General features: G+C 60.8%; 1 protein-coding gene across 1 annotated transcript; it reads right to left on the minus strand.

Moving 5' to 3' along the window:
- Positions 1–13,208: 13,208 nt before the first annotated feature.
- LOC134543990 (rho GTPase-activating protein 17-like) lies at positions 13,209–15,530 on the minus strand. The gene has a single exon (XM_063388434.1). The coding sequence runs from the start codon at positions 15,528–15,530 to the stop codon at positions 13,209–13,211; it is 2,322 nt and encodes a 773-aa protein (XP_063244504.1).
- Between the last annotated feature and the right edge of the window lie 3,086 nt (positions 15,531–18,616).

Consider the following 18,616-nt stretch of genomic DNA (forward strand, 5'->3'; position numbering starts at 1 on the left):
GGAGGACCACCTTCGACGCCGCGAACCTCTGTTCCTCGTCACTGCCGCTCGAGTCTGAGAGGTCCGCACATCCTCTTCGCGGAGTGTAGGACTCGTGGATGACTGTGGCCAGCGCCTCTGCCCTCTCCTCGGCCGTGTGCCGGAGCACTCCGCCGGACTGCAGGGGGGGAATGACAGTGGGCTTGTCCCTGAGGCGCCGCACGCACGTCCAGACCTGGTCCCTGTTGTGCGTGACGGCCCTGAGCCTCGCTATGTCTTGACTCGCCTGCCACTCCCTGAACTTGCGCCTGCAGGTCCGGCGCAGCACACGATAGAGGGCGTCATATATCGGGAGGCGAGTGGTCTGCCAGCGACGCCTGGCCCGGTTCCTGACGCTGAACAGGGCTGCCAACCGCCTTGGGAGGCGCGCCCGCTCCGCGCGCGGCCTTTTGAGGGGGATGGCCGCCTCACTGGCCTCCTTGACAAGCGCGGACAGCGCGGCGACCGCCCTGTCGAGGTCATCGGGGGTGGGGAACCGGGCCGCTAGGTCGACGCCGTCATTTATGACCTCCCGAAAGAGGCGCCAGTCAGCCCTGGAGAAGTCCTGTCGCGGCCTACACTCCTGGGGGACGGGATAGCACTCGAGCTCGGCAGTGACGGGGTAGTGGTCTGAGGTGCCCATGTCGTGCACCTCGACATTGTGCACAGACAAGGCCTGGGTGCCGATGAAAAAGTCCAGGACTTGCGGCAGGCGGTTGCGGGCATCTGGGTAGTAGGTGGGGGACAGGGGGTGGTAGACACTCAGGCCGTTGGTCGCGGTGTAGCGGCGGAGCTGCGGGCCGCGCCTGTTGGAGGTGGGGCAGGCCCACTGGGGGTGGGCCGCGTTGTAGTCACCGCCCAGCAGGAGCCTGTTGTCAAGGGCCCTGAGTGCCTCCAGGTCTTGGAGGGGAAGGAGTCTGTCTGGCACAATATATGCGCAGACAAGAGTGGTTGGGTTGAGTTCGCCCGCCAGAGTGATGGCCACAGCCTCTGTCAGGTCCAGGGGGGGGAGAGCACAGGACTGGTGACGCAAGTCCGCGCGGACCAACAGCGCCACCCCGCCCCCTGGCCTGCCAGGGCGGTCGCGCCTGTGTGTTCTGAAGCCTGGAATGTTGAGGGGGAGGTGGGGGGTGAGCCATGTTTCCGTGAGGAAGAGCACGTCAATGGATAGCGAGGTGAGGAGGTGGAGGACCTCGTCTTCCTTGTGACGCAGGGATCGGCAGTTCCAGGTGGCGAGCTTAAGGCGTGTGGCCATCAAAAACGGCGCACACTGCCTCGAACAAAATTTCCATTTTTTGCATGGAGTTAGTGGCCCTCCTCAATCTCTCGCAGGTGGCGCGGATGAGCGGCAAATAGTCTCGCACAAGCCCAAACATCTCCCGCACCTCCGCGAGGAGGGAGAGGGGCGATTCGTCACTGTTCCCCGCAGCTGGGCCTCCAGCTAGCTGGGGGGAGGGGCGGGCCGCGGGTTGCAGGCGGCTCGCGTAGCTATGGAGCAGGGGTGGCGGCGGGGGGGCGGGGACGCTTCCGGCAGCTGCCTGCCGGGCCTGCGTCTGGCCCGCCGCGGCGGTGCCAGCTTGCCGCGGCGTTGCCAAGCCTCGGCCGCCGCGCTGCCGCGCACCCAGGTCCGGGAAGACTGCGCCTGCTCTGTCGAATTCTCGGGCCGCCCGCGGGCCAGAACTGCGTGCCTGCAGTTGCCAGGCTTCATACGCCACTCGCCTGGGGCATCCCGTACTTCCACCCAGGTGGGGGCCCTTGCAGTTGGGACAGGTTGGGGGGACCGACCTGTCAACTGGGCAGTCTCGTGACCAGTGGCCACCCGAACACTTAAAGCACACAGGGGACCTGTGGCAGTCCCCTGTGTTGTGATTGTATTCCTGGCACCTGCGACATTGCTGGGGGCCACGGGGCTTGTGTCTCGACACGTTGACGGCGTACATGCCCAGGTACCTTAATTTCAGCAGGTCCCCCGTCCTGCTGTTCCCCTCCAAGGTTACATGGAAGTGGCGAAACTTCCTGGGCTCGTCTCCGCGGCGTTCTATTTGGCGCACCTGGCGGACCTCGAACCCGAGCTGCTCCAGGTCGGCTCTAATCTCTTCCACCGGCATGTCTGCCGGTAGGTTGGATATTACCACATTCCCGTTTTTGGTGCCAGGGAATGGGCGGGTGAAAGGTTCGGCCTTGACCGAGATCAGGTGTTCCAGGAGCCTTTCGTGTTGGGCCCGCGAAGTGGGGAAAAAGGTCGTCTGCCGCCCCGAGAGCTTCACTTGGAAGTCCCCCAGGTGGGCACGCATTTCGCGCAGGCGAGTGGCGGGGATGTCAGCCTGGCAGTAAATGGGCGGTATGCGCGGGCCGCGGGCGCCTTGTTGCGCGGGCGGTGCCGAGTCAGGGACAGTGGACTGTCGCGGGGCCTTCTGACGTGTAGATTGGTCAGAATTGTCCGCGGCGGGCTTCGTCATGCGCTTGCGCTTGCGGCTCTTCACAGTCTCAAAGTCTGTGTCTGTCTCACACATAGAGTCTGTGTCCCCCAGGTTCGACAGGGAGTCGAACCTGTTGGACAGAGGGACAGTGGGCGAGACGAGGCTCCTTGCATCATCAGCCATTTCGATGGGTCGTGATACGCGCGCCGATGTGCTGGCCTGCGACGATTGGCCGTACAGTGTTATTTGCCCCACAGTTTTTGTTGGGGTGTGGGGCTGGCCTGACAGTGGTGCAGGGGGCGGCATCTGCACGTCAGAAGCAGACGAAGAGGCATGAGCGGGGGCTAGGGCGGGCGCGGGGCCAGGTTGGGTACCGAGTCCCAAAGCCGCGCGCTGTTGCGCCGCAGACATGGCCTTAAAACTTTCCAGCCGCTGTGAGGCCTGGATAGCATGACGGTCCATGTAAGTTTTTAAGTCTGGTTTCCCAGTAGATCGCGTTTGGTGAGGCGGGGAGATCGGCAGGGGCAGTCGGGAGCCCTTAGAGGGCGTCTTCGGGCGAGCTGACGACATTTTACCGGACTGCACTTTTAATTGTTCGCGGCACACAATGTCAGAGGAACACTCATATTTAGAAACGGGAACGGTGCGGTTCACTTCCAGAACGGCGACACGGGACTCACTTTCCAGTTTACACAGTCCAGTGGTTCCCGTTAAACCACTGGGCGCGGGGGTGAGGCGAGGCGGGGGAGAATCGCCGCGCGCGAGAGACTTACACACGCCACCGGTTACCGTTAAACCGATGGACGCGGGGGTGAAGCGGGGCGGGGGGGAATCGCCGCGCGCGAGAGTTTTACACACTCCCTCGGTTCCCGTTAAACCGATGGGCCCGGGGGTGAAGCGGGGAGGGGGCGCATCGCGCGACCGGAGCGCAGCTCTGTCGGCCAGAGCTGGAACTACTAGGAGTTGGTCCACGAGTCTTACACAGTTCCGCGGTTACCGATAATCCACTAGGCGCGGGGGTGAAGCGGAGGGGGGGAGGAAGTAGTTCCGTCTCCCAGCACTGCGCGCAGCACTGGGGAGGATCAATACTTACGCTCGTCGCTGCCGTCTGCTTCACGAGTCTACCAACTGAATCTAAAGGGCATAAATGCACCGAAAAATTATAACTGGAAAAATAACTGGGGGAGCCGCCTGCTAAATCAGGGTAGCCCCTACGCCAGGTAAGTATGCTGCGCAGTGTTTCGCTTTTCTATTTCACTTGGAGCTCGGACCACCTCATCAACGTGTTTTGAGGTTATGTACTTCTACCTCCGAAACAGCTCTTTCCCCAGACATAACACTCCCGTGCCAGTTCATCACACTACATGACAGTACACACCAACAATGCAAATACAATTTCTTCCTACAACTGCCCGTTTCTACTCGCACCTCGTTTCCTTTGTTTCTGTACCCACGGCGACGGTCGACCGCCGCGTGCATTTGGTTACCCCGTTTGCCGCGTGGCGGCACTTGGTTACACCGTTTGCCGCGTGGCGGCACTCGGGTCGTCGCGTCCGCCTCGGCAAAAAGGCGGGCACCACGGCACAGTCGAGAGGGGAACTTTTTTCCATTAGCAACATACCTAGGGTTTCACGAAATATCGAGTGCCGTGTCCCACGAGGCGATTTTCGGACGATTCGCGGCTTCAGGCTGCACGACCGTACGCTATTTTCACCATTAGTGGTGGTCCGCACATTTTTCCTATATAGTCCGGATTTTCAAAGTTTCAACCGTGCTCTGGTTTCCCTTCAAAGGCATCAAACTGTTCAGGGGAATTTTTTAAAAGCTTTTTGAAGCAAATCTGAGCACTTTTGGCCATTAACTAACTGGTTTCCTTTCAGCAATTTCAGCGAGCCGCCGAGACCTGCTGCTGCTAGTTCCTGAGTCGACCACCAGGAGTGCTCTTGTGTAGATCTAGTTCTTAGATCCTAGATCTTCTTCTTGTGAGTGCTGTGCGCCACCGAGTCGCGGCCTATTGGGGCGGCTGAGGGGGGAGTTTGGAATGGACTCCCTCCCGATGAAGCCAAACCAGGGCGGGGGCGACCTCGGTCAGAGGCCATCGGCCGAGGCCACTTCTTGTGACTCCCGGCAACCAAGTTGTAGCCTATTGGGGAGGCCGAGGGGAGAGTTTGGAATGGACTCTCTCCCGATGACGCCGAACCAGGGCGGGGACGACTTTGGTCCGAGGCCCTCGGCCGAGGCCGGTTCTGGCGATGAGATGACTACTGACAATCGGCCACCCCAGCCACGACAATACTGTGGACCGCATCGCCAGCGCTTGGAGACCATGCAAGTCGGGTCTGGGGAGGCGGGCGCTGCTGGGGTCGGGGGGGTGGCTCCGCCTCCCTCCCCCGCGCCAGCCGGGCTGCGCACCCAGACTGTTTGCATTAAGGTCAGCGAGACGAAACATCTTCACGGCCTGGACGTCTCCACCATCCTCGCTCTGCCTACGACTACCTCTGCTACAACACCACCAACTGTGACTACTACTACCACCACGGCCTGCATCACTTCACCGATCATGTCTCCTGCGCCTTCTCTTCCGCTGTTGCCGACCGACTCACCGCCTGCCGCCGTTCCTCCTGCTGCGACTGCTACTCCCATGGACACCGGCTTCATCGTTCCCACGAAGACCGTCAAGCGCGCCCACCCCGACCAGCACTCCTCCGACGATGCCGTCCCTACCAGCAACCGCTACGACAGTCTCCTCAGTCTACCGGATACCGACACCGACGACGGCGCTGGGGCTGCCTCCTCGGACCGACCCTTGACTGCCAAGCCCCGCCGCAAGCAGCATGCTAAGCGGCACCGGCCCGACACGCAACCTCCTCCTGTGCCCTTCACCACTCTCCCGGGCCCCTCTTCGACGAGTCCCAGCTCATCTCGTGCTCCACCCCGCCCTCCAGCCTCGCAGCCTCGTGCCTCCTCCTCGGCGGCGCCTCGCCCGCCTACCTCCACTCCTCGCACGCCTCGCATGCCTCCGATCGCCTGCCTTCTCACGCCCACAGCCGGCCCCTTCGCCACTGCACAACGTTTTCAGTCTCTCCTCTCCGGTCCTCTCTCTGTCACCTCCGTCAATGACCGCACCTCCTTTTATACCAGCAACCCTCAGGACCACCAGCTCCTATTTGACGAACTCCAACGCCTCGGATATAAACCCTACACCCATCTCCGCCCCGACGAGCGTGCCGATCGAGTTGTGATCAAGAAACTCCCTCTCTCCACGACGGCTGACGAGGTCACCCAGTCCCTGCTCGACCTGCACCTACCTGTGGCATCTGTGGTGGCCATGCGCACCTCTCCTACTTCAACGACCCGGCCTTTCCTGGTCACTACATCCGGTCTGGGTGAGGCAGCCCCCTTCCTGAAGTTGAAGACATTGGGCTGCTGGGTGGTGGCAGTTGAGAAATACCGCGGCTCGGGGCGCGTACCTCAGTGCTACCGCTGCCAGCGGCCTGGACACCCGTCCTCCCGATGCCACCGGGACCTCGCCTGTTTCAAGTGCGCTGGGCCCCACTGGTCTCGGGACTGCACCTCGACTACCCGACGCTGCACGCTTTGTGACGGGGCCCACTTCGCTACTTCCACTGACTGTCGCGTGATTCAGGCTTACCTGCGCCGACACCCTCAACGACTCACTGACGCCACGACGACTGCCGTGGGGACCGGGCCCTCTGTCCCGTCCCTGTCCGATCCCAAGACGTTTCCTGCTCTCTCCACCAATGCTTGGGCACGCCCTCCCCCCGTTGTACCGGTTGTTCCCCCCTCTGCCACCTCGCACCCTCCTCCTTCCGCTCCTTCTTCTGACTCTCGACCGCTTGCCTCCGACTCAGACTGCTCGTCGCTTTCATCCCTCATTCACGACTTCATTTCATTCATCCGACAGTACCTCCCGCTCATCCGGTCTGTCCTGACGGCACTCTCCCGAGCCCGCACCTCCACCGAGAAGTTCGAAGTGCTCCTCCAGGCCCTTCTGAATTTCTTCGATGGATCCCGCCCCTCCCCTTAGTGTCCTCATCAGGAACGTCTTTTCCCTCCTCCCTAAGCTCCACGACCTTTTGCACCTGCTCCACGAGCGATCGCCCGACGTCGTGTTCCTTTCTGAGACCTGGCTCTCCCCCTCTGCCCCCGTCCTGGTCCCCGGGTATGCGGTCCACCGTGCCGATCGCGATGGTCGGGGCGGGGGGGTGGCGTTACTCGTCCGCAACACCATTTCACATCATCGCCGTCGCATCCCTTCTTCCCCCGCGGCCGAGGCGGTTGCTGTGCGCTTGCACGGCCTCCCATACTCCCTGACCTTGGTATCCTTGTACCTCCCCCCTCAGTACGCCTTTCCCACGGCCGACGTTGTCGCCCTCGGTCGGCTCGACGCCCACGTCGTGCTGGCCGGGGACTTCAACGCCACCCATCCCTTCTGGGGCTGTGCCGCCGCGAACCGGCGGGGCAGCTCCCTCCGGCAACTCCTTCGGCGTACTCCTCTCTCTCTTTATGCCCCTCCGACCCCGACATTTTTTCCGGCCCAGCTCAACCGGCAACCCAGCATCATCGACTTTGCACTGTCCACGCCCCTCCCCATTCTCTCGGATCTCACCACCATCACCTCCGGCACCTCCGACCACTTGCCTGTTCTTGCCACACTTCACTTTCACCCCCGTTCTAACCCCCACCTCCCCCGCTTCGATTTTCCCAAGGCCGACTGGGGCGGTTTTCAGCGTTCCCTCTCCGCTGCCATAGACCTGTCTGTTCCGTTCGATACCCCTGCCCGCCTTGACGCCAACGTTCTCTCGCTGACCGACGCCATTTCCGCGGCCGCCTCTGCCAACATACCTCTGGTTCCCCCCCGTCCCCTTGTCGACCCATTTCCGCCTTACCTCCGGGACGCCTTGTCCTTGCGCAACCGCTTCCGCGTCCTCTGGCAGGCTAGTCGTTCCCTGCTGCACCGGCGGGTGTACCTGGTGCTGCGGGGGCGCTGCCGGCGATTGGTCGCGGAGTGGAGGGCCCGTCTGGAGACTCGGCGTCTCCAATCCCTCTCTGCTTGCTCCGGCTCCCTCTGGTCTCACGTCCGTCGTCTCCGCTCGGTTCCTACCACCATCCCCCCGCTGACCACCCCCACGGGTGTGGCGGAAACGGCCTCGGAGCGATCCGAGGCGGTGGCCGCCTACCTGGCGACCACCTTCGCATCCGCACCCGGCCCTTCCCTGTCCTCCGAGTCTTCGGACGACGAGGACGGGGCCCGCCTCCTGTCTCGCCACGTCACTTTGCCCCCCCTTCCGGCCACCTTCCCCCTGCCGCTCGTCACGCCTTCCGAGGTCCGCACCCTGCTCGCCCGCCTTCGGCCCCGTTCTGCTCCTGGCCACGACTCTCTGCCCTCCCCCGTGCTCCGTGCCCTACCTCGCAAGGCCCTTGTGTTTCTGACCCGTCTTTTCAACGCAATGTTCCTCCTCTGCCACTTCCCCACCCCCTGGAAAACCGCCGTCGTCTCACCCATCCCCAAACCTGGCAAGCCCCCGTCTCTCCCTTCATCTTTTCGGCCCATCTCGCTTCTTCCTATTCTGTCCAAGGTCGCGGAACGGGCGATCCACCGCCGTCTCCTCTTTCAAGTCACCACCCTGGACCTTCTACCCCGCCACCAGTTCGGTTTCCGCCCCCGCCACTCGACGACCCACGCCATTGCCCGTGTGGAGCACCTGGTGGTCCAGGGATTCGCCAGGCGGCAACACACGGGCATGGTGCTTCTTGACCTCGCCCGTGCTTTCGATTCCGTTCCGCATGCCCAGCTCCTCCAGCGCCTCTCTGCCACCGACCTCTCATCTCATCTCATCCGCCTCCTCTGCTCCTTCCTGGAGGGTCGCACCTTCCGGGTTCGGGTGGAGGGGGTCCTCTCCGGCCCCCGCCCCATCTCCGCCGGCGTCCCCCAGGGCGCCATTCTCTCACCGCTACTTTTTACCCTCCACATCTCTGATCTCAAGCCCCCTCCCGGCACCTATCTTGTCCAGTACGCCGATGATACCTGTCTCCTGGCCTCTTCAGTTTCCGAGCGGCTGCTCTGCGACCGTCTCGGCCGCGGCCTCACTTCCCTCAACAATCAGTTCCTCGCGCATGGCATCGGGCTCAATCACTCTAAATCACGATCCATCCTCTTCTCCCGACTTCATCCACACCACGACCACCCGCCAGTCATCTCCACCGTAGCCATCCCCTGGTCGCCTCGCATCCGTTATCTGGGGGTCACCCTAGACAATACCTTTACTTTTCTGCCGCACCTCGACTCAATCCGCACCAAGTCCCGTGCCGTCATGGCTCAGCTGGCCACCATACTCAGACCGACATCCGGCACCCCTCTCGACGTTCGTGTGACTGCCTACCGTTCCTTTGTTCTTCCCCACTTCCTCTACGCGTGCCCGGCTTGGGTCCACTCCTCTCTGTACAACCTCCGTCCGATCACCCGGTCCTACTTTCTCGGTGCCCGCCTCCTGCTCGGTCTCCCTCGCGCCACCTTACGACAGACCCTCCTGGACCAGACTGGGCTCCCGCACTTACACGAGCTGCTCTGCAAGGTGACTAAGAAGTTTCTCCGCCACTGCCGGCGTTCTGACAACCCCCTGATCCGACTCCTTGCAGAGCCCCTGCCTGACGCCCCTCACCCCCGCCGACCGCTCTTTACCTACGATCATTTGAGACGCCCTGACCCTGATGACGTTGACGCTGGTGCAGTCGCGGCTGGTGGGCCCGGCAGCTGACGACGGTGATCACCACGTCCACGGTTGGCTCTGAGGAATGTTACCAGGCATCATCCCATCAAGATCTCTGCTCTCAGTGAACTACTGCCTAACATCGCCACTGCTCCGGACCGTCTTCATCTGCGGCCCGGCACCTTCTGCGCCCCGAGTCGCCCCCGGCAGCCCACAGAAGATTCGCCGCCCAACAAGCAGCTGGACCTCTAGGACGGTATCGTCGGAGGGGCCCCGTTTCGTCAGTGTTGAATAAAGATTGTCACCATTCGCCCTTGTGGCCATGTATTCGTGTTCTATGTTGTGTTTTATTTGTGTTCACCTGTATCCGCTTTTTATATTAAAGATGAATTTTTTGGTGGGTAACTCCCTTCAGTGGGAGTTCCCTTTGTAAAAAAAAAAAAAAAAAAAAAACTAAAGATTTCCGTGGAGGGGAACATTTGATGAGTCTTTAAACAATTTTTTGTTGTGCCCAGTGTTTACACACTGGGCCGGTTACCGTTAAACCACTGGGCCCGGGGGTGAGGCGGGGAGGGGGAAATCTGAAAAATCGAATTGGACAAGTATCGTTCATGGGAATTTTTTTTTTCTTTTTTCAACTATTACCATGCACAATTACGTACCTTCCTTCCGCACTTTCAAGACGGTGGGGTTGTTCGCCAAGGCACCGTAAACTTGAGACCTACGAATGCATTACATACCATACACAGATGAAAAAAAAAAAAAAAAATTACACTTCACTGTACATAATTCTTAACACTACTTCACAACTACTAAGTTGAAATTTTTTCACCGGGACAGCGCGAACGCAGTCCCGACTACCAAAAATTACGCGCCCGTGTTACCCACATTTGGGGTAATCGCAGAGGTCAGCTCAACCGAAGTGCAAGTTTTTTTTTTTTTTTTTTTTTTTTTTTTTTTTTTTTTTTCCTCCTTACATGCTAGGTACATGGTATACATCAATACACCCGGCTGCCGAAGGGAACCGCGCGTCCCAGCGACCCTGCGCTTTTGCGCGCTTACATAAATCTAAATAATAATAAACTTAACAGCTAATGATAATTAATACACAGCAGCAAGTACAATTAATGACTAGGAAAAAATATATACATATGAAAAAACCTAGAGTACATGATTAAATATAGACATCAAAGTGGTTAAATAACAAGCCGATTAGCGTACAGAAACAAGTAAATTAACAGTGAACATGAACAATTACATAGCAGGCAAAGTGAACAATAAACAAGTGAACAAACGGTAAAAGCAAATACACGATACAAAAGAGACAAGAACAGGTACATTAACAGTGAAAGAAGTCCGCAAAGTGCGAAACATCAACATTAGGGCGGCTCGGCCAACACAAAGTCCCTGATGCGACGGTGAGGGTGGGCCACAGTGGGGTCGTAGTCCGCCAGGGAGTTGATGGCCGGGTTCAGGTGCCGGGCAGCACGGCGGAAGAAAGCGGAGGCCAGACGGCGAACAACTTCGTCGGGCGGAGCGACGCCAGCAAGGTCGTACAGGCGGGTGACGGCTGTCCGATGAGGTGTGGCGAGCAGATACCGCAGGCACCAATGGTACGTGGAGCGGATCGGCCGAAAGGTGAAAGGTGGCACGTACGCCCACACCACGCAACCGTAGAGCAGGATGGGCAGCACAAGCGCCTGCCAGAGGCGGACCCGCATGTCCAGAGGCAGAGTACTGCGCGGCGAGAGGACGGGCCGGAGAGCCTGCATGGCCGTGCGAGCGCGGCCGGCCATGTGCGAGACGTGTTCGTTCCAGGTGAGCGACGAGTCCAGGTGCAGCCCCAAGTACAGCGCAGACCGCGTCCACGGGAGGACGGTGCCCAGCAGTGTCAGCGGAGGTGGCGGGCGACTGCGGCGCTTGGAGAAGAAGATGGCATTCGTCTTCTGCGGGTTCGGCAGGAGGCCCCACGACTGCAGGTAAGTGGCGATCGACCGAAGGCAGGTCTGCGCACGAGCACCCAGCAGGAGTGCATCCGGACCAGTGAGCAGAAGGGCGGTGTCATCCGCGTACTGCAAGGTCTTGGCAGCAGGCAGCACCGGAATGTCAGCAACAAACAAGGCGAACAGCAGCGGACTCAGCAAAGCTCCTTGTGGCACGCCGGCATCAACGGAGAGCGGCGCGGACAAGGCAGAGTCCACGCGCACCCGGAAAGTGCGGCCGGAGAGGAAACTACACAAGGTGGCAAGGAAGCGCTCCGGAAAACCAAAGGTGCGGAGCTTGGCCAGGAGGAGCGAGTGACTGATGCAGTCAAAAGCACGAGACAAGTCCAACAGGACCAAGACCGAGTGTTCGTGGCTGTTGAAGGTTCGGGTGATGTCATCCACGACGACCGCCAAGGAGTGGAGAGCCGAATGACGTTTCCGAAAGCCAAACTGCGTAGGCGGCAGTAAATCCAGACGGTCAACAAGGAGACGCAGGCGAGCGAGCAAGATCTTCTCCGCCACCTTTGAGAGCACCGACAGCAAGGAGATAGGCCGGTGGCCGGTGAGCAGCCGTACATCCTGCCCCTTCTTCGGAACGGGCACCACCACCGCTGTCTTCCAGGGGGTCGGATAGTGCTGGAGGAGAAGGATGGCGTTTAAGAGCTGCGTGAAGTACACGAGGCCCCTTCGCGACAGATGGTGCAGCAGTGGAGCCTGAACGCCATCAAGACCAGGGGCGACACGGCTTCGTAAGCTGCCGATGGCGCGTCGCACCTCCCGCGGTGTGGCCAGCAAGTAGCCGCGGAACGGGTCTTCGTCCACAGGGGCGGAGGCAGCGAGCTGCGGCGCAGCACGGAGAGCAGAAGAAGCATGCGGCTGGAATGTCTCGTGAAACCTAGCGGCCAGGGCAGCAGCTTTGGTGGCGGGGTCTTCCAACAGGGCGCCATCCACGCAAAGAGGCGGCACCGTGGTGCGAGTCGCACGCAGCTTCCGCAGGAACGTCCACACGGTGCCACGAGTCAGCGAAAGGGCCTGAATGCGGGCGAGCTGCACCTGCGCCTGCCAAGCGGCAACCGCACGGCGGACCTCAGACTTGAGCGCGTGGTACTCAGCGAGGAGGCGATCACCACGTTGGCGCTGCCAGCGGCCGCGAGCGCGGTTGCGCAGTGTAAGAAGGCGGCGGAGCTCGCGCGGCATCGGCGGGCCGGAGCGGGGAGCACGGCAGACCGGAACAGCCTCAGCAGCAGCCATGGTCAGGAGAGCCGCAAAGGACGTGGCAGTCTCGTCGAGATCTTGAGGAGTGCGAGGGACCGCAGTCAGGTCAAGGTGCGAGTCCAGACAACGGCGATAAGCCGGCCAATCAGCCCGCCGAAAATCGAGGCGCTCCTGTACGCCGCCAAAGTCGCACTCGAGCTGGAGCTCACCAAAGACGGGCAGGTGGTCAGAGTCGAGGGCGAGACGAGTCGCGACGTTGAGCACAGGCACACCAGTGGACAGAAAAAAGTCCAGGACAGACGGGCGTTGAGCCGCCCGCGTCGGGAAGTACGTGGGGGACGACGGAGCAACCAGCGACAGACCAGCCTCGCGCACCAGCCTGTAGAGACCACGGCCACGAAAGTCGGTGGTGGCGCAGCCCCAGTGAACATGCCGACAATTGTAGTCGCCCGCGATGACGCAGTGCCTGTCCAGACGCAGCAAGGTGGTGAAGGCCAGCACGGGAAAGGCCTTATGCGGTGCCGAGTAAACAGAGCAAAACGTAAACGGCTGGGCGACCCCCGTGATCTTCACGGCGACAGCCTCCAAGTTCGTCAGCTGGGGCAGCGCGCGACGATGGTGCCGGAGATCCGAACGGACAAAGATCGCAACGCCCCCACGAAGGCCGGACGCACGGTCGGCACGATGGACGGCGTAACCAGGGACCTGGAAACGGACGCCATCGGTAAGCCAAGTCTCTGTGACACCAACAATGGCCGGGCGGTGGACACGAAGAAGGTCGGAAAAATCGGCAGCACGAAGGCACAGCGAGCGGGCGTTCCACGTCACGACGGGCGCAGTCATCGGCGAGCAGAAGCAGCGGGAGGAGCGGCAGCACCAGACGACGCAGCAAGCAGATCGGCGGACGCCAGCAGCAAGACCTCAAACTTCGCAGACAAGGTGGGCGCCTGGAGAAAGGAGCGGACGTGAGCGGCGAGCTTGCGGAGCCAAGAGCAGACATCCAAGCTGCGGAGCATGTCGAGCAGCTCCCGCAGGACGTCAGCAGTAGGCGGATCCTCCGCAGGAGTGGGCCGGTGGGCAGAAGAAGTAGGCGGGGGCCCCGAGACAGCCGCAGCGAAAGAGGTGCCCGCGACACGACGGCCACCACTAAAGGTAGAGGGGGGAGGCGCCTGCGCGGGACGGCGGGCCTGCTGCTGTTCCTTCCGCTGTTCCAGAGACGCCAGCTTGCGGAGGCGGTGAGGGCATTTGGAGTAGTTGGCCGGATGGTCTCCGCCACAGTTGCAGCACGTCGCGGGCTCGGAAGCAGGGCGCTGACAGTCCCGGGAAGCATGTGCGTCACCGCAGCGCACGCAGCGCAGGGCCTCATCACAGCCGTGGGTTGTGTGGCCAAAGTGCTGGCACCGAAAACATTGTACGAGGCGACCACCCCCACGGAACGGTTCCACAGTGACGCCGACTCCACACAGGTTGGTAAGTTGGAGGGCCTTGTGGAGCGGGCCCATGCCCTGCAGCACAACCAGGAACAGAGGCAGTGGCTCAGGAAATTCCTGGCGCGACTGCAGGCGGACCACCGAGTGGTGCGGGATGTCGCGCTCATTCAAAGCGTCCGAAATATCCTCGGTGGGCGTATCAATGTGCAGCCGACGGAGGATGACACGGGCATTGCGATCTTCGGCGCAAGTCCAGGTGTGAAAGCGCTTGCCCAGAGCACGCAAGTGTTGGCACATGCGGAAGTGATCATCCTTGTTCGCCATTTGGAACGTCGAGGAACCCGCGTAATGCGTCGCCTTGAAGTCAGCGGTGAACTGCGCGCGCAACGACGCCATGTCCTTGAGCGCAGACGGGGAGAGCCCACCACGGCACACAATCAAAGGCGGCTTCTTGGACTTGGCTGACTGCCGGGACCCAGGAGCAGCAGAGTCCGGCATGGGCGCAGACGAGAGCGGCGCAGGCGCTCGAGTCGAGGGGCCAGCCTCCTGGGAGGAGTGCAGGGGCCCACGACCACGGGGCGAAGACTGGTGACGGCGGCCGCGAACGGAAGAGGAGCGAGAAGACGAGCGACTCGAACTGCGGCCGGCCCCACCAGCGGCAGGTGCAGAAGACGGCGTGGCACGGTCCGACACAGGAGGAGGCGGCGCCATGAGGGGCGGCGAGGCACTGCGACCGGAATTCTTGGCGTGGTGCCGGGGACCGACCTTGCCGCGCTGCATCTTCGGAGGCGGGTCACTAGGCGGGCTGGACGGCGGCGCAGCAGCCGCGGCGAGAGGCAGCGACTCGACAATGGGGTCCTCAGCCCAGGAAAATTTGGCAGGGGCGGGCTCCGTGCGCCGCTTGCCCAGACGGACGCGTCCGGCGTCCGAGTCGGCCTCAGAGGCGGGAGTAGAGCTGAGCACCACTGAAGGAGCAGCACTAGCCGCGGAAGCTGCCGGCGACGCAGAAGGCTCAGGACGAGGCACTGGAGCAGCCAGCGTGACAATGGGCGCAGCAGGCGGGGTGAGGCCGAAGTCAGACACGTCCACCACGGCGTGCTCAGCTCGCGGAATGCCCGCGAGGAACCCCTGGGGCAGCACAGGACCAGGCGAATAGCTCAGCGCCGCAGGCGGAGGAGAGGCCGCAGCAGGGGGCGGCACCGCAGCGGGGCGATGAAGAGGGCCAATAGCCTGCGACAGCAGCACATCAGCCTGACTGTGCTGCGAGCCGGAGGGCGAAGAGCGGCCTGCAGAGCTGGGGGTCCGCTGCCCTGAGTGCTGCGAAGAGTCAGAGTCAGACAGGTTGCCCGCCGTCAGAGTCCACAGCTCTTCAGACATGGGCAAGAGCGCCGCCGTGACCCGCGAAGCAGACAGCGGCGACGAACAGGTGGTAGTCGTGGTCGTGGTGGTGGTGAGTGACGCCAGCACGGTCAGCGCAGTCGTGGCAGCAGGACCAGCGTAACTGGAAGGAGCGGCAACACGGGCGACAGAAGGGGGGACAGCTAGCACCACAGGAACATCAGGCCTCGAGCTGGACACAGAAGCGCGCCGCGGAGGGGCAGTGCTGCGCGGCCGCGTCAGCGTGCGCCTCTGACCAGCTGCGTCGGGCGAACATTTCAGGTAGGTCTTGCGGATGCGAGGGTCAATTGACCGACCAACAGGCGGGCGAGAACTCGAAGAACGATCAGCCATGATGAGAGACACAAAAATACAAAGTCAGCAAAATTACGAAAAAAGCAAGTGCACACGGCACAAAACAGACAAAAAGACACGAAAAGCAGGAGAAAACAGAGCAGCAAAGTTCAAAAATATACCCCACAACAGAACAGACAGCAGCAAGAACAAAACCAGAAATCACTATTTTACGCACAAAACATGTTACCAGTAAACCGCAAGAAGTTGACAAAATCGCCACCAGGCAGCAAACAACAACAATGACAAAACAGAAAACGTCAAGTTTACGCACCAAACTGGTTACCATTAAACCGCAGCTAGTACCAAAAAGCGCCACTAGGTGGCAATCAGCAACAAAGAAAGCGCGCGCACGAGCGAGTCGCGCGACCAAAAACACAAAGCAGCAGTTGAGCACGAAAAACGATGTGAAGCAGCAGGTGAAAGAAAAAGCTGGCCGCGCGCAGACATGCAGCACGACCAGGATGGAGAAACAGCAGATGGAAATAAAAGAAGCATTCAAGGAGCAGCAGGCATGAAGTCCGGGAAGCGCCGACATCGGCGCATGATGAACAGCAGGTGGTGAGCAAGAAGTTCTGCGCAGCGCCGACAGGCGGCAGCACAATACGAAGAAAGTGCTGCCGCGCGGTGGTGAAAGACTGAACTTGAAGAGAATTAACGGTAATCGGCAAAGTGTGTAAGAAATGGGAGGAAGTTTGGAACCTATGCGTTCCCCTGAACAAAGCTGTACTTACTTAGGCCCTCACTTAGTCTCTTTGAATATCATGCTCAACCGCTGATCCTGGGTATTTGGCCGCAACGGTAGCCACTACGCCAGGTCAGTATGCTGCGCAGTGTTTCGCTTTTCTATTTCACTTGGAGCTCGGACCACCTCATCAACGTGTTTTGAGGTTATGTACTTCTACCTCCGAAACAGCTCTTTCCCCAGACATAACACTCCCGTGCCAGTTCATCACACTACATGACAGTACACACCAACAATGCAAATACAATTTCTTCCTACAACTGCCCGTTTCTACTCGCACCTCGTTTCCTTTGTTTCTGTACCCACGGCGACGGTCGACCGCCGCGTGCATTTGGTTACCCCGTTTGCCGCGTGGCGGCACTTGGTTACACCGTTTGCCGCGTGGCGGCACTCGGGTCGTCGCGTCCGCCTCGGCAAAAAGGCGGGCACCACGGCACAGTCGAGAGGGGAACTTTTTTCCATTAGCAACATACCTAGGGTTTCACGAAATATCGAGTGCCGTGTCCCACGAGGCGATTTTCGGACGATTCGCGGCTTCAGGCTGCACGACCGTACGCTATTTTCACCATTAGTGGTGGTCCGCACATTTTTCCTATATAGTCCGGATTTTCAAAGTTTCAACCGTGCTCTGGTTTCCCTTCAAACTGCTCTTAGGTGCTACTCTGAGTGGTTTGCAGGGATTTCCTTAGTTAATTCGAGTTTTCCTCGCGTGCTTTTATAATCCGACCAGTCGTTTCTGGTGCGAAGACTTGCTGCTGGGTGCATATCCGGATCTGGTAACTCTCAGCAGCAAGCAACAGGGTCCCCCCCTGGGCATTGCTGGGGGGACTCTGCAGAAATAAATTCAACCCTCGGGTTCCACTAATTATTATTTTATTTTTATTTACAAGTTCTACTCAGCATCACTCCTATTATATTCACTCCATCTTCTTCCACTTTTAACTGACTGCTGACTGCTGCTGCTGCTTCCTGGGGCTGTCACCAGGTGGCCGAGAAGAGTAGTTCCTCCCAGGTGTGGCTCTTGGCCTGCCGACTTGATTGTTTCTCGTCGGCATGGCCGAGGGGGGGTCCGGGGAGGACCCGCCCCTGGGGGACTCCGACTTTGAGGGCCGACTCCAACCGCCATTGAGGGACTACACCAGGCCTCCTGGTGGCCACCGAGACCGGACGGGTGCCTCGGGCGATGCTGGAGCAGAGGGATGCTCGCCGCCCCCCACCCCCAGCCAGACCGGGATCCGCACCCAGGAGCGCTGCACGAAGGTGTCGGAGTCCAAGCATCACCAGATGGTGCCACCTGGCTTCTGCTCCGACACCCCCTTCACCCCGGACGTCACCATGGCAGCAACCCTCACCACCACGACCACCACCATGACGACCACGACAGTTTGCACTTTCACCCCCTCTGCTTCTCACCCCATCTCCTCACCATTCTCAGCGCCTTCCCCCTCACTGCCACTCATCCCTGTCGAGCCTGCGGCCCCCCGGGACGTGCCGATGGACACCGGCTTCAGCCTCCCCCGCCGGACGGTGAAGCGGCCGAGGATGGGGCGCGCCGAGGACCGCACCTCCATCTCCAACCGGTTTGGCGCCCTCGAGCTCGACTCCGCCGGCGAGGAGGGGACCTCGTCCCGGGACTCGTCACCTGCACCATCCACGTCATCCCGCATCTCACACCTCACCCGCCGCACCACCCCCCGACCGACTACGACCGCCGCGACTCAGCCATCGACCTCCGCTGCTCGTCAGCCGTCGCCTCGACCATCCACCTCCGCATCTGCACCTGGACCCCGCACCCGGCCTCCCACCCAACCTGCTGCCGCCCCCGCATCTGCCTCCGCCGCCGCCACCGTCAAGCCTACCCGCATGCCGCCCATCGGCTGCCGCCTCCCCATCACCACCAGCCCCTTCACCCTGGCCCAATCGTTTCAGTCGCTCCTTTCTGGCAAGCTATCCATCACCTCCGTCGACGGCCGCACCTCCTTTTACACCTCTAACGCCGCTGATCACACCTTCCTATACAACCACCTCACCCAGCTCGGCCATCAGCCTTTCACGCACCTGCGACAGGACGAGAAGGGGGACCGACTCGTCCTGAAGCGTCTCCCACTCACCACTACCCCCGAGGAGGTGCACGCCGCCCTCCTCGACCTGGACCTACCCGTTGCTTCCGTCACTCCGCTCCGCGTCACCGACACCGCCACGACCCGTCCGTTCCTGGTTAATACTCACCACCTGGGGGAGGCAGCTCCCTTCCTGGCTCTACGCTCCCTGGGCTGCTGGGTGGTCTCCGTCGAACGCTATCGTGGCAGCGGGCGGGTCCCGCAGTGTTACCGGTGCCAGC

The sequence above is a fragment of the Bacillus rossius genome, unplaced genomic scaffold, assembly GCF_032445375.1.
Source record: "Bacillus rossius redtenbacheri isolate Brsri unplaced genomic scaffold, Brsri_v3 Brsri_v3_scf27, whole genome shotgun sequence".
NCBI classification, from domain to species: domain Eukaryota; kingdom Metazoa; phylum Arthropoda; class Insecta; order Phasmatodea; family Bacillidae; genus Bacillus; species Bacillus rossius.